The 15,086-nt window shown below is 48.5% G+C and overlaps 1 protein-coding gene across 5 annotated transcripts in view; it reads left to right on the top strand.

The window, feature by feature from the left end:
- The window catches only part of WDR37 (WD repeat domain 37), a 77,624-nt gene that overhangs the window by 31,239 nt on the left and 31,299 nt on the right, over positions 1 to 15,086 (top strand). For all 5 annotated transcript variants that reach the window (XM_030819368.1, XM_003280239.4, XM_012499419.2 and 2 more), the window contains 2 exons: positions 6,337 to 6,381; positions 8,453 to 8,529. In XM_030819368.1, the coding sequence (XP_030675228.1) occupies positions 6,337 to 6,381; positions 8,453 to 8,529 (122 nt within the window). The remainder of the gene's footprint in view (positions 1 to 6,336; positions 6,382 to 8,452; positions 8,530 to 15,086) is intronic.

The raw sequence follows: 15,086 nt of genomic DNA, 5'->3' as shown, positions 1-15,086 counted from the left end.
CATATCGTCTTAGTCTGCATTTTATTTAATGTTGTCTATAAACCATATGCAGGAAATTTTGTAACTGAAATGTGCATTATTTATCACAAAATACATATCTCTTTTAGAGGTTTACTTTTGATGTAGTGATAACTTGGATGTATTCAATAAAGGATACTCCACGAATGTGCTTGCGTGCCTGTGGTTAATGCTGTCCACGGAGTTAATGCTGTCCGCGTAGCTCTTTTCTGCCTTTTCACTTAGAGCTGTGTGTGTACCAGTTTCCCGACCAGATTTTGTTTCTGTTTCCTCTCGCACGTGCTGTGTGGTTCCTTCCCCCACAGTGCCCTCTTCACCTGCTCACTTGCCCTCCCTCACGCCCTCCACGCTGCCAGGCTGAGAGATGGCATTGCCTGTGTGCACAGAGGGACAGGTGTGGGTGGGGCCCGTGGCTCTGAGCGCCTGTCTGCCCGTCCCCAGGACCCTGATGAGCTGCGGAGCCTTCCCCTCCCCTTTCCCAGGACCTCCTCTCCTTCGGCCATTCCTGCTGTCACCGTGTCTTCTCTTTCTTGCCCTGGACATTTCCCCTTAGTGTGTAGACAGGCTGGTGCCTTTCCCGTGTTAGACACCCTCCTCCGTGCTGCCTTCTTACCTGTCTTCCTCCCCTGGCATCCCACAGACTGGCTGGGGTGCCACAGTGTCACCTGCAGCTTTCTAGCAGTGCCTGGCGTGTGTGTGATTGGTGTTCAGATGTAGAGCAAAACGCTGTTACAGGAACGAGTGCTGTATTCTGTTTCCTCATCCAAATTTCCTCTTCAAAAACGTTAAAAAAAATTAAATATATGTGCATAGGCTAAAAACTTAAGACTTGAAAGTGGAAATGACTCCTTGATCCCTGGGCTGCAGAATGGATGTTGTGTTAGTAGGCATGAAATCAACATTCGTCTTGTACATCTCCATCAGAGCCCTTGGGTGAGCAGGTGCGTTGTCAATGAGCCAGTTGTATTATGAAAGTTGTAGGTCTTAATGGTAGGCTTAAAATACTCAGTCAACAATGCTGTCATCAGATGTACTGTCATCCATGCTTTGTTGTTCCATTTATGGAGGACAGGTAGAGGAGATGTAGCGTAATTCTTAAGGGCCCTGGGATTTTTGGAATGGCAAGTGAGCACTGACTTCAGCTGAAAGTCACTAGCCGCATTCGCCTCTAACAAGAGTCAGCCTGTCCCTTGAAGTTTCGGAGGCATGGATGTCTCCTCTCTAGCTAGGAAAGTACTAGATGGCATATTCTTCCAATATAAGGCTGTTTGTTTGCATTCAAAACCTGTTGTTTAGAGTAACCGTCTTCACCAATGAGCTCAGCTGGATCTTCTGGAGAACTTGTTGCAGCTTTTCCATCAGCACTTGCTGCTTCAACTTGTACTTTTATGTTGTGGAGACGGCGTCTTAAACCTCATAAACAACTCTCTGCCAGCTTTCAGCTTTTCTTCCGCAGCTCCCTCACCTCTCACAGCCTTCAGGGAACTGAAGAGAGTCAGGGCCCTGCTCTGGCTTTGGCTAAAGGGAATGTTGTGGCTGCTTTAATCAATCCCGACCACTCAAACTTCCTGTGTGTCGCGTTCTTATCATTTGTGCGTTCATTGGAATAGCGCTTTTATTTTCCTTCAGGAGCTTTTCCTCTGCATTCAGAAGTTGGCTGTTTGGTGCAAGACGCCCAGCTTTCAGCCTGTCTCAGCTTTTGACTTGCCTACCTCAATAAGCTTAATCATTTCTAGCTTTTGATTTAAAGGGAGCAATGTGCAACTCTTCCTTTCATTGGAATACTTAGAGGCCATTGTAGGGTTATGAATTGGCCTAATTTTAGTATTCTTTTGTCTCAGGGAGTAGAGAGGCCTGAGCAGAGGGAGAGATGAGAGAAAGGTTGGTGGAGCAGTCATAACTCCCACAACATTTATTGAGTAAGTTTGTGGTCTTATGTGGGTGTGGTTTGTGCCTCCCCCCAAAATGACAATGGTAGCATCAGAGATCACAGGTCACTATTAACAGATATAATAATAATGCAAAAATCCAAGGTCAAGGTGCTGGCAAAAAGAAATTTAAAAAAAAAAGAAAAAGTTTGAAATATTGCAAGGATTACCAACGTGTGTCACAGAGACATGAAGTGAACACATGCTGTTGGGAAAATGGTGGCAATTAGGTGTTCAACGCAGGGTTGCCACAAACCCTCAATTTGTAAAAAATCCAGTACCTACAAAGCACAGTAAAGTGAAGGGTAATAAAACGGGGTATGCTTGCATCCACACACAGACGTGTACATACACACATAGTCATTTCTGTTCTCTAGAGGGGATTTAATTTTCCCTTGGCCAGCAGATAGAGTGGACGGCAAGCCTTGATTGACTTAAGGGTTGGTGGCCGGTGGGTTTCAGGCTTTAGGGGCTCTGCTGTTCCTCTCGCTTTCCCTTGTTCTAAGGGAGTTGTCCTTCAAGGGTGTGCCTTCACAGGCCCTGAGCTTTAGTTTCATCTGCCAGTCCTTGCCGTGTTAGCTCTTAGAGGCTGCTTTCTGCTTGGTGTCCGCCCTCATGCCCAGTTTAGGTGCTGTCAGTGCCTGGGGGAGGCGAGCAGCTGGCCTGCTCCTTCCTGGCTGCCTCTCCTGAGGGATCTGGCCTCAGCTCCTGTCGTGGCCCCTCACGTCTGGACTTCACCCTCGCTCCGGCTGGTCTCTGTGCCTTGAGGGAGTGCGTCAGGTAGTGGGGTTTCCAGTGCTTCCCTCTGGGGCCTCAGGGCTTCCATGATGACTTAAAGCTTTTTGTTTATTTTTTGCTGTTTATCTGCAGCTTTTATAATTAATCCCAGTAGGGGGTTTGAGTGGATCCATAGAGGCTGCCTTGTCCCAGCAGGAAGAAGTCTCTTCCTGTTCTTTTGCCTGGCTTGTTTTTTTTGTTGGCTTTCCGTTCTTCACGCAGGTTAATTTAACCTTCCCGTGTTCACCCACTCACCGTCACCATCTGCTCTTCTGGCCTCCAGTATTTGGTGTCGTCTCTTCGCTCATCATCTCTTTAGTTCTTTCTTTGTGGGTCTGTGCCTATTTCTTCCAGGATGCCTCCTGCATTTGGAGAGGTGTCAGAGAGGGGAGAAGACGCCTGTGTTTCTGGCACGCTGTTGTGTTGCGTGTGTCTCTCCTCTTCCTCCTGGGGACTTGTGTTTGCGTTTTTCCACTAGGGGATTTTTCTTTTTTTGAGACGGAGTCTCACTCTGTCACCCAGGCTGAAGCGCAGTGGTGCGATCTCCATTCGCTGCAACCTCCGCCTCCCACGTTGAAACGATTCTCCAGCTTCAGCCTCCCGAATAGCTGGGATTACAGCTGCCCGCCACCACGCCTGGCTAAATTTTGTATTTTTTTTAAATTTATTTTTAATTAATTAATTTTTTGAGATGGAGTCTTGCTCTGTCGCCAGGCTGGAGTGCCGTGGTAGGATCTCAGCTCACTGCAACTTCTGCATCCCTGGTTCAAAGGATTCTCCTGCTTCGGCCTCCCAAGTAGCTGGGAGTACAGGCACATGCCACCACGCCCAGCTAAGTTTTGTATTTTTAGTAGACATGGGGTTTCACCTTGTTGGTCAGACTGGTCTTGAACTCCTGACCTCAGGCGATCCGCTTGCCTCGGCCTCCCAAAGTGTTGGGATTACAGGCGTGAGTCACTGTGCCTGGCCTGGAGATGTTTTGATCTCTAAGTTGACCTAACTAAAGGGAGTGGTGGGGCTGGTGGGAGTTGAATCAGTACAACTCTACAAGGAGGTGGTCTTGACCCTGAATCACACTCTGCCTCTTTCCTCTTGGGTCCTCTGAGCAAAATGCCCAACAGCAGACTCCCCTCTCTGGCCCCCAGGAGAAGAAAATGGGTGAGGGTCCCAGTTTCACTGTGTCTGCGCCTCTCGGAGGCAGAGGTGACACTGGTGGCAGAGGTTGTTGTCCCCTTTGTTCTTCTCTCTTTAGATTTCAGCTTAAATTTTATGACAGTTAAATGTGCACGTGATGGAAAGAGCCAGTGCCTTTGACACTGGATGAAGGGTAGCCATGGCTGGCATCCCCGTTTCTGCTCCCCTCATGGCCACTGTGGATTGGGTCAGGTGCCCGCGGATTCTGCTGCCGCACCTTTAAATCGTGGCTCACAGTGCTGCCCCCGCCTTCCTGCTCCAGCCCACCAGTTGACCATCCACTGTGGAAGGTGACTGGGGGTGACTGAGCTCTCTCGAGGGCCTCATTACACAGGCCTGGTTTCCATCCTCACCCCAACATGATTCTGTGCCGATTTGGTAAGATCAGGGGTCAGTTTTCACGTTATTATGCCTACGTGAGCAGTGCTGCGAAGAAACTGCCTCCACAGCTCCTGTCACCTTGTACCTGCCCTCTGCCTCCTTCTGTGGCGTGGTGCCTTCCACCCACACCTCACAGTGGCCCAGCTTCATTTGTGATTAGCTGAAGGTTGGGATAGACATAATAAAGTGAAAATTGAACACTGATCTTACCAAAATTTCTCATCAAAATTGGAAGCATTAATACTATTTGTTAGTGGTTCTAGTGATAATTTGGTTTTAGCTCCATTGAGTGCTTAAGTTTATTGCTTATAAGCGTACACAGTTTCCACCAGTATTTCCCACAGTTATCTGTATTTTAATATTAATAATGAGGCTATCTTCTAGCATTTTTCATTTAGTTCCTTAGAAAAATATAATTCTAATGGTATAGCTACCAACATTTTGTTAAGGAGATCACCTATTCAGATTTGGTAAAATTTCTATATGTTCTATGTTAGGGACATGCATTTTCTTCACAAGGGGTGGAAATAAGGGTTGGTGTCCCCAGAGTGACATGAGTCAACTCTTTGCTCTGCTGACTGGTGCTGACTGACGGTAGCTCACCCCATCCCAATCCCTGTCGTTTGCTTCGGGAAGATCCCAGGTGGGCAGTGTGGGCTCCAGACTAGGTCAGGCCTGTGGAGCTGGGCTCTGTGTTCAATGCTGGCATTTATGTGCGTGCTTGTGGTCTTGCTGACCACATGTCAAGCTGTTCTGTCTACATTCAAGACAGGAGCAAGGGGGAAGGTGAAGTGCCAGGGTCTCATGCTCCTTTTTCAAGAAAATGATAGCTTCCTCAGACCTCTGGCCAGGTGCGGTGGCTCACACCTGTAATCCCAGCACTTTGGGAGGCTGAGGTGGGCAGGAGTTTGAGACCAGCCTGGGCAACATGGCAAGACCCTGTCTCTACTAAAAATGCAAAAGACCCTGTCATTTTTTTTTTGAGATGGTGTCTCAGCTCTGTTGCCCAGGCTGGAGTGCAGTGACATGATCTCGGCTCACTGCAAGCTCCGCCCCCCGGGTTCACGCCATTCTCCTGCCTCAGCCTCCCGAGTAGCTGGGACTACAGGTGCCTGCCACAGCGCCCAGCTAATTTTTTGTATTTTTAGTAGAGACGGGGTTTCACCGTGGTCTTGATCTCCTGACCTCGTGATCCGCCCGCCTCGGCCTCCCAAAGTGCTGGTATTATAGGCGTGAGCCACTGCGCCCGGCCCGACCCTGTCTTTACTAAAAATGGCAAGACCCTGTCTCTACTAAAAATACAAAGAAACCCCAAACTAGTCAGGTGTGGTGGTACATTCTTGTGGTCCCAGCTACTTGGGAGGCTAAGGTGGGAGGATCACCTGAGTCTTGAAGGTCAAAGCTGTAGTGAGCTGAGATCGCGCCATTGCACTCCAGCCTAGGCAACCAGAGTGAGACCCTATCTCACAAAAAAAAAAAAAAAAAAAAGACCTCTGCCAGATACCCCTTTTGTAAGGAGAGTGGGAGGACGTCATAGCCTGCGCAGCCCAGTCCTGATTCATTTTCTGAGGCTGGCAGAGGTTATACTCTCTGGGGTCCTGGGGTCTCTACTAGTCACAGAACAGATTGGGGTCCTTAGGCTGGGAAGGAAGGCGGGTGGGGTGGGGCTTATGGTAATAAATTGTGTCTACCACACTATAATTTGTCTTCACCTGTTGTCATAATTATGTTTTCTTTTTTTAATCCTGATTTATTTTTAGCTAAAAATGACATCTTTGTCTATAAAAAGAACTAGATGATGAATATCCTTTTCCTGGGGTCCTAAACTGTAGCGATTTGGTGGTTCATAGCTTAGTTGTTTTTATTGTGCCTCTGTTCTAATTCACACATTTATTTATAATTTAACTGAGTGGAGGATCTAATATTGAACTCATAGTTCTTTTAATGTTGACTTTGAAATACACGCTATAGCTAATAAAATGTTGATAACATGTTTTTGTCACTTTAAACCTGTTTTTATCATATTTTTATTTTGCAGTAAATTCTATCAAATTTCATCCCTCAGAGCAGTTGGCTCTCACTGGTATGTTGATTTTTTTCTTCATTGAACAAAATGTTAGATAGTCTTAAAACAACTATAAATATTCCTTTCTTATCATAGCAGAATAATCCATGGCTTTTATGAAAGTTAATCTTCAGTAGACATTTTATGAATTAAATGAGAAATGGATAAAGGAAAATACATTGAGCAGTACTTTCTAGAGACAGTAGTGGATAAGCAGTTGGATTTATCGTGAGATGAAGATGGCTTCACGGTCTTCTTGAAGCCTTTCCGTACAGCATCAGCATGTTTGTTGTTCCCCCCGTGGTTCCTGTAGACGGAGCTCCTCAAGGCCCTGTGGTTACCATTCTGTTCCCTTAGATTGTACGGATCTGGTACGGAGAAATGAGAAAAGTAGCACAGAGACACGGCAAGTTGCCAATGTTAGCATTTTTACTTCTTTCTGGGTAATTTACCTAACCCGTGGTAGCTTGGATTTGCCATAATTTCAGAGTAGTTTTAAAAACGTGCCTTCCTTGGTTGCTTTTGGAGGGTAGCCTTACAGTACTGAGAACTTTTCCTGTGAGATTGTCAGACTCCCACAGATCCCCATGATAGCCCAGGGACATTGGTGATGATCTTGAAGGATGTGTGTAGGCTTTCAGTAGACCAGAGGTCCTTATGATTTTTCTGTAAAGGAATAAGCAGTGAATATTTTCATCTTTGCGGGACATTCAGGCTCTGTCGCCAGTACTGAGTTCTGCTATTGCAGCATAAAAGCAGCAGACAGTGCACTGATGAGTGGACATGGCTGTGTGCACTTATTCACAAAAGTAGGCAGCTGCCTGGGTTTCGCCTATGGGCCAAATTGTGCTGACCCAGGAATAGAACACCGAGGTCGAGATGACTGGCCGCTTCATGCAGGTGGAGTTGTTTAAGAAGGAGCCCCAGCGACAAGTACTTCCAGTGTGTGGGATGCAGCGAGTCGTGGTTTGGTTGGAGTTTCTATGTGAGAGAGAAATGTGGCGGGAGGGTTAGACTGAGAGTCATTTTGAGCAGGCCCAGACCACATAGCTGACTTTCACCTTCATACGTGTATGAAGACTAAAGCAGACAAGGAGTTTACACCTTACGAAGTTGGCGGTTTGTGGGATGATTGGAAAGAGGGCAAGGAGACTGGTGGCAATTAGATGTGTCCAGATTCAAACCAAACGGCTGGAAAAGAGGGTGGAACCAGACACATCCAGGAACTGATGAAGACTTGGAAACATGAGGTGATGAGCATAGAGAGGGGAGAGTTAGACTAGGAAACGTGAGGTAATGGGGATAGAGAGGAGAGTTACACTGGGAAACGTGAGGTAATGAGCATGGAGAGAGGAGGGTTAGACTGGGACTGGGCGTGATGTTGATTTGAGGAGTTGCAAGTCGGGGCAGTACATTCATTTGCATAAAACGTACTGCATCATCTCAGAGCAGCTCCTTTAGGGAAGTTGGGTGGCAGTGAAGAGAAGGTGGAAGCCAGCCTGCCCGTGTGTGGATGAGACGTGGCCATGCTGGTGTCCGAGGCCTGTTCTATGCCCCGCATTGCTGTCCTTTTGTCTTTCCAATCCTCAGTCAAAGCGTTTCCTCGCAAACTGGCTGCTGAAAACAGAGCAGGGCGGGAGCCGCACACATGAGTAGTGCTGATAGGTGCCTGGCGCATTGAAAGGGCCTCTGTGTTGACTGGATGGAGTGAATGTCACTTTCCCGAACATCTCAGAGTTGATTGGAGCTCTAAGTTCTGTTACGATAGGGTTTCTTAGGTTAGATAGATGGAGAGGAAAATCTACTATTTGTACATTTTCTCTGAACTTCCAGGACTTTCTATGCTAACATGAAAGGTGAAATAGTTTTATAAGTAATCATTATTTCCTCAATTTTGGACATGTACTCTATTCTCAATAGCATTGTGCAGTCTCAGAAAAGAGTTATTTAAGTAAAAAGTACATTGATCTCACTAAGTGGTCACTAAGCCGGAAAGGTCTGACTGCTGCTGCTTAGCCGTAGTGGCGGTGAAGAGCGCATTTTACCATGGTCTGTGCCTTGGGTAATTTTCCCCGATTTCTCTCTTCAGCTTCTGGAGATCAGACTGCTCATATCTGGAGATACGCGGTGCAGCTGCCGACACCCCAGCCTGTTGCTGACACTAGTGTAAGCACCTTTCCTTACCTGCGAGTGTGTAGGATGCTGATGTCTGTGAATCTGAGAATCCATTTATAATATCTGTCATGGACAGAATGTTTGTGTCCCCCCAGTTCAGTGTTGAAGACCTCACCCCTGGTATGGTTGAATTTGGAGATTGGGCCTCTAAGGAAGTAGTTAAGGTTCAGTGAGGTTGCGTGAGGTCCTCATAAGAGGAGACAGTGGAGAGCTCACCTGTGTTCTCAATCTCTCTGTCACTCTCTGTGTCATGTAAGGGCAGAGCCAGAGGGCGGCCGTCCGTAAGGATGAGCCCGCACCAGAACCTGAATTGGCTTGATCTTGGACTTCCAGCCTCCAGAACTGTGAGAAAATAAATTTCTGTTTTTTATAAATCACCCAGTCTGTGGTATTTTGTTATGGCAGCCAGAGCAAACTAAGACAGATTTTAGTACCACAAAGTGGGGGGCTGCTTAAGAAATGCCTGAAAATGTGGACATGGCTTTGGGACTGGGAATGGGTAGATGCTGCAGGCGTTTTCAGGTACCTGCTGGAGAAAGCCTCGATAGCTGTGAAGAGCTTGTTGGTAGAAATATGGACACTGAAGGTGACTTGGGTGAAGGCTCAGAGAGGAAAGGGGAGAGCTGGAGAGAAAGCTTCTAGCGTCTCAGAGAATGCAGGTATCATAGAATGTTGTGGAAAAGTGGATGTTGAAGGCCCTTCTGCTGAGGCTTAGAGGAGGCAAGGGACAGGTTACGGGGAACCAGAAGAAAGTGATCCTCATGACAAAATGGCTGAGGACTTGGCTGAGCTGAGATCTTGTGAATGAAATGTTAAAGGTGCAGCCCTGCTGCTCTCCTCGCTTATAATGAAGTGTGAAAGGATGGAGACACTCCGAACGAGTTGTTGTGTGAAAGGATGGAGACACTCCGAAAGAGTTGTTAAGGGAAAGGGGACGAGAACTTGTAAGAGTCGGGAAATTCCCAGCCTATGCCTGTTACAAAAAAAAGAGAAAGCTGGTTCTGAAGAGAACATGCAGGGTTTGTCTGAACAGTCAGTTTGCAGGGAGGTGAGTGTGGGTGGGAGCCACGGCTTTAAGCACCCACCGCAGCAGGATCCAGGACTGGAGATGGGATTACACCCAGAGACCCCGCCAGCTTGAACCAGAGGGGACACGGTGGGGACAGATTGAAGCAAGGCATCAGACTGCTGGGATTCCACAGCACGGAAACCAGAGCTGCCTGGGCGAGAACCTTTACCACCCTTCAAGATGAGGGAAGAATGCCCCTGAAGGTGATTCTGAGGTTGGCAGGGCTGCAGCTCTCACTGCAGTCCCAGGATGAGGGCCTGTTTCTTCCTTGGTTTCGAAGTGTGGGAGCCTCCTTGGTTTCAGGGCCAGGTTGCCATGGTCCAGTGCTGTGGGGATGGGGTTGCCAGGCTGAGCCAAGGGGGTGACGCTCCTGCCCCAGCATGCCTGGAGGGTGGTGCATCCAGACCAAGAGGGGCTCTCTGGAGCCTGAAGAGCTTGTGGAGTTTGCCTTGGCGGGGTTTTGGACTTGCTTGGGCCCCGCCACCCTTTCCCTGTTGCCTCTTTCTCTCTTTTGGAAAGAGAGCATCTGTCCCGTGCCTGCCCTACTGTTGTATTTTGGGAACACGTAACTTGTTTGGGTTCCGTGGTTTACGGCTGGAGGGGAGCTCAGCTTCAGGGTGGGCAAATCGCACCCTGAGTCCCACCCAGTCCTGATTCAGGTGACGTTTTGTTGAGACTCGGGACTTCATACCCTAGCGCTGATGCTGGAATAAGACTTCTGGGGCTGTTGGGATGGGATGACTGTATTTGCCATGTAAGAAGGACATGAATTTGGGGGAGGCCAGGGACAGGATGTTCTCAACTGAATGTCTCCATCCCCCAGAAATCTGTGTTGAAGCCCTGACCCCCAGTGTGGCTGTATTTGGAGATGGGGCCTCTAAGGAAGTGGTTAAAGCAAAATGAGGTAGTGGAGAGGATGCCCTGATCCCATAGCATGAGTGTGTCCTTGTCAGAAGAGACACCAGACAGCTCACCCTTATGGCTGCCCTTGTGCGTGCACGCTCTCTATCTCCCCCTCTCCCCATCTGTCTTTTTTTTTTTTGAGATGGAGAGATGGAGTCTCGCTCTGTCGCCCAGGCTGGAGTGCAGTGGCGTGATATTGGCTCACTGCAACCTCCGCCTCCCGGGTTCAAGGGATTCTCCTGCCTCAGCCTCCCGAGTAGCTGAGACTACAGGTGCCTGCCACCACACCCAACTAATTTTTGTAGTTTTAGTAGAGACGGTGTTTCACCATGTTGGCCAGATGGTCTCGATCTCTTGACCTCGTGATCCGCCCTCCTTGGCCTCTCAAAGTGCTGGGATTACAGGTGTGAGCCACTGTGCCCAGCCTCTCTGTGCTAATATTAATAGAAGAGCCCCTGTGGGCACGCGGCAGGATGGCAGGGGCACACGGCAGGATGGCGGTGCCACACACCGGAAGAGGGGACTCACCAGAAGCTGCACTGGTTGACACCTTGGTCATGGACTAAGAGTCTCCAGAACTGGAAAATAACTAATTTCTGTTGTTGAAACCTTTCGGCCTATAGTCTTGTGTTTTGGCAGCCTGCGTTGACTGAGACAGTGCCTAGAAAGATGCCCCTTCACCTCTGTATGCATGCATCTGCTCCAGCCTTCCTTTCTACAGACAATAAACGTTTACCATCCACTCTCTTTTTGTTTGGATCCTGTTTCTTACTGTTTCATCTGTTTAATATTAGACATCTGGTATCTTTCATGGACTTGTATCATCACATCAGCTAATGGCCTGTATGACATCAATTTTATGTGGTTCAAATTTAAACGTAGGTAACAAAAGATGTGTATTGAGAGAATGAATTCATGTATTTATACCATAAATTCATAGAATTCTTCACTTACTGTTTGCCTTGTGCTCTCTGCGGTAGCCCAGTGCCCTATGTTTATGATCACAAAGAGGCCTGAATGTTTCTCTGAGTGCAGTTATCTCCCTAGTTTCAATGACAGGATAAACGTTAGTGGCATGATCTTCCCACATGCTCAGCCCTCCCTGTTCAGTGCCTGAACAGGTGGGAACAGTGCCAGGCAGACGGTGTAAATGACGTACACATCTAGAAGTTTCAGTTTGTATTGGGCTGTGATTGTTGCAAGGATGAGAGTAATCTAGTTTTGATATTTTCGTCTTGGAATATTCCTTGAGTTTTCTGCTTTGTGAACATTCTAAACACTGTTCTGTGTGGAGATAGTTAAGCAGTTAATACATTCCAGTGATAAATGAGTTTTCTTTAGTCCTAATAGAGGTTATAATACTTCATTTTTAACTGCATGTATTATGTATTAACACAGTTTTGTTCTCTTTGTGGAATTGCCAGACTATTATGTAGCGCATAACACTGTCCACTACGTGCACATTTAGTGATGAAACAAGTGAAATGTGCACTGATGGTGGGTGTGGTGGAGAGGTGAGGAGGGTGAGCATTGATGGTGAGGAAATTCAAAATGTGCGCTAATGGTGGGCATGGTGGAGAGGTGAGGAGGGTGAGCATTGATGCTTAGGAAACTCAAAATGTGCGCTAATGGTGGGTGTGGTGGAGAGGTGAGGAGGGTGAGCATTGATGCTTAGGAAACTCAAAATGTGCGCTAATGATGGGTGTGATGGAGAGGTGAGGAGGGTGAGCATTGATGCTCAGGAAATTCAAAGGAGTTAATGTATGGATTGTTTTCCAAATAAAATAAGGAAAACACCCAATTTTGTCAGAGGGCAGATTCATGTACAGTACTTATATTAAAAACACCTAATAGTTTACTTAGAATGTACACTTAATTTTATTTTCTTCTTCACTACTTTGCTTGTGTTGGGTGAGTGCACTTCTCATGTTGATAGCTGCCACCTCAAGATTTGGGGCTGGTATTGGGGGGTCTGAGTTAAAGACGAACCTCTGTGATGTGCCGTGACTTGAGCTGTCCTGGGAGCACTGCACACACAGTTGTGTTGGGCCCTCCCTAATAAAGAGGAGGCAGTGCAGCCTGTGGATGGCCAGATCCCTGCAGAAACGGCGTTGGAGGCTCCTTCCAGCACTACTGGATGAAATAAGGCTCCTTAGGTGGAAAGCAGTTTTGTTTTATGAAGCTTTTGCCGGCCAGTGTTGACTCTGATTTGCTTAGCAGTTCTAATTTTAAATTTTAACACAAACTCTAATCTGTTAAAGTCCGTGTTCATCTTGAATCATTACAGCTTTTGGGCAAACGTCTTGTGTTTTAAAATTTGCATCTGTGAGTTTTGCTTGACATCCACAGTGTTGATAAGGAAGCGTTTGGGTGGCGTAGTGGAAACAGATTTAGACCAACAGAATGACTGTCACATGTGAGTTAGGTTAGAGTTACTCATTTAACTTCGTCAGCCTTCTTTTTCTTCTTTGAGGGGTTTACCCCGTGGCTGCTCCTAGCTCTTTGCTGTGCTCCCTCCAGAGCCATTTTCCCAGCCACGTGCAGTGCTGTCACCCGTCACCCCCTGCCTTCAAGGTGACATCCCGAATACCCCTCTGCTGCAACCTGTCTGGGGGCCTCTGCCAGCCTTGTGAGCCTCGGGCCCCCCATCCCGACTGAGCTGCGCATGCCACCCTGAACTTGCTGTCTCTTGGTGTTCCTTTCCTTGTGCCACCCGTCTCAGGAAACGTCCCTGTCTGTCACCCAGTGCTTTAGACCAAACACCTTTCCACTGTCTGAACGCCTGTATTGTTCTCTTACTGCCTGTGGAAATCACCCTGTCAGCCACTCCTGCAGCAGAGGGCGCTTCAGTTCTTTCTTTCCACCCTGCTCCAGGCCGCCCTCTCTCACCAGCACTTCTCTCATCTCCTGTCCGTCTCCCCCGTTGTTTTCTGGGGCTGCCATAACAAAGTGCCACAGGTGGGGTGACTTCTAAACAACAGATCCGCGTTCCCACAGTCCTGGAGGCTGGAAGCCCGAGATGAGGGTGTGAGCAGGGCTGGTTCCTCTTGAGGCCTCTTTCCATGGCTCATAGATCTCGTTTTCTCCTGGGTCCTTCATCCCTCTGGGAGTGTCTGTGTCCTCATCTGTTCTTACAAGGACGTCAGTCCTATTGGAATAGGATCCACTCTCCTGGTCTCATTTTACCTTAATCACCTCTTTAAAGCCCCTTTCTCCGAACAGCCACATTCTGAGGTCCTGTGGTGAGGACTTCAGCACAGGAATTTGGGTCCACAGTTCTGCCCGTAGCAGCCCCTTCCACCGTTCCCTCCGCAGTTTGTTCACACAGCACACACCGGGCATCACATCCCGCCCACAGCCATCTGGTGATTTTGCATCACACGAAATAAAACCTGGTGTCCTTTCCAGTCTCCCGGGATTACAGGAGCTGTTCCCGATGCCTCCTCTGACTTTGCGGGACTCCCGTAGCTGTTCCGCACATGGCGGGAATGTTGTTCCTCAGCCCGGGCGAGCCTTACTTAACCCTTCCTTTCCTCACATCTGACTCAAGTGCGACCTCATCAGAGAGTCCCTCCTCAGTAATTCTATGTAAAACAGCCCCCGTCCAGCTGCCCCTTGTCCTGTTTTATTTTACTTCATAGAATTTACTACCACCTTCTCTGTGTCTCCATGTTGACGTGTGTTCCCGTACTGCTCTGCATCCATGTGACGTGCGTTCCCGCGCTGCCGTGCGTCCCTGTGACGTGCGTTCCCGTGCTGCCGTGCGTCCCTGTGTGTCCCTGTGACGTACTGCCGTGCGTCCCTGTGACGTGCTGCCGTGCGTCCCTGTGACGTGCGTTCCCGTGCTGCTGTGCGTCCCTGTGACATGTTCCCGTGCTGCTGTGCGTCCTTGTGACGTGCGTTCCCGTGCTGCTGTGCATCCCTGTGACGTGGAAACCCGGGCTATTGTGCGTCCCTGTGACGTGCGTTCCCGTGGTGTTGTGCGTCCCTGTGGCGTGTTCCCGTGCCGCTGTGCGTCCATGTGACGTGGTCCCGTGCGGCGTGTGTCCATGTGATGTGTTCCCGTGCTGCTGTGCGTCCCTGTGACGTGTGATCTGGTGCTGCTGTGCGTCCATGTGACGTGCGTTCCCATGCTGCTGTGAGTCCGTGTGACATGTAATCCCATGCTGCTGTGCGTCCCTGTGACATGCGTTCCCGGGCTGCTGTGCGTCCCTGTGATGTGCATTCCCTAGTAATGTGTATGTGCTCATGGCGTTCCTGTGTTAGGCCATTCTTGCATTGCTATAAAAAATACTTGAGACCGGGTAATTTATAAAGAAAAGAGGTTTAATTGGCTGGTTCTACAGGCTGTACAAGAATTGTGGCACCAGCATCTGCTTGGCTTCTGGGGAGGCTTCAGGGAGCTTGGAGCTTTCATTCACAGCAGAAGGCGAAGCGGGAGAAGGCCTCATGTGATGGAAGCAGGAGCAAGGCAGGGGCGGGGGGTGCCCCACATCCAAACAGCCAGATCTCCTGAGAGCTCACCCACTATTGTGAGGTCAGCACCAGGCTATGAGGAATCCTTCCCCGTGAGCCA

Source organism: Nomascus leucogenys, chromosome 9, assembly GCF_006542625.1.
Source record: "Nomascus leucogenys isolate Asia chromosome 9, Asia_NLE_v1, whole genome shotgun sequence".
NCBI classification, from domain to species: domain Eukaryota; kingdom Metazoa; phylum Chordata; class Mammalia; order Primates; family Hylobatidae; genus Nomascus; species Nomascus leucogenys.
This window is presented reverse-complemented; position numbering and strand designations above follow the sequence as displayed.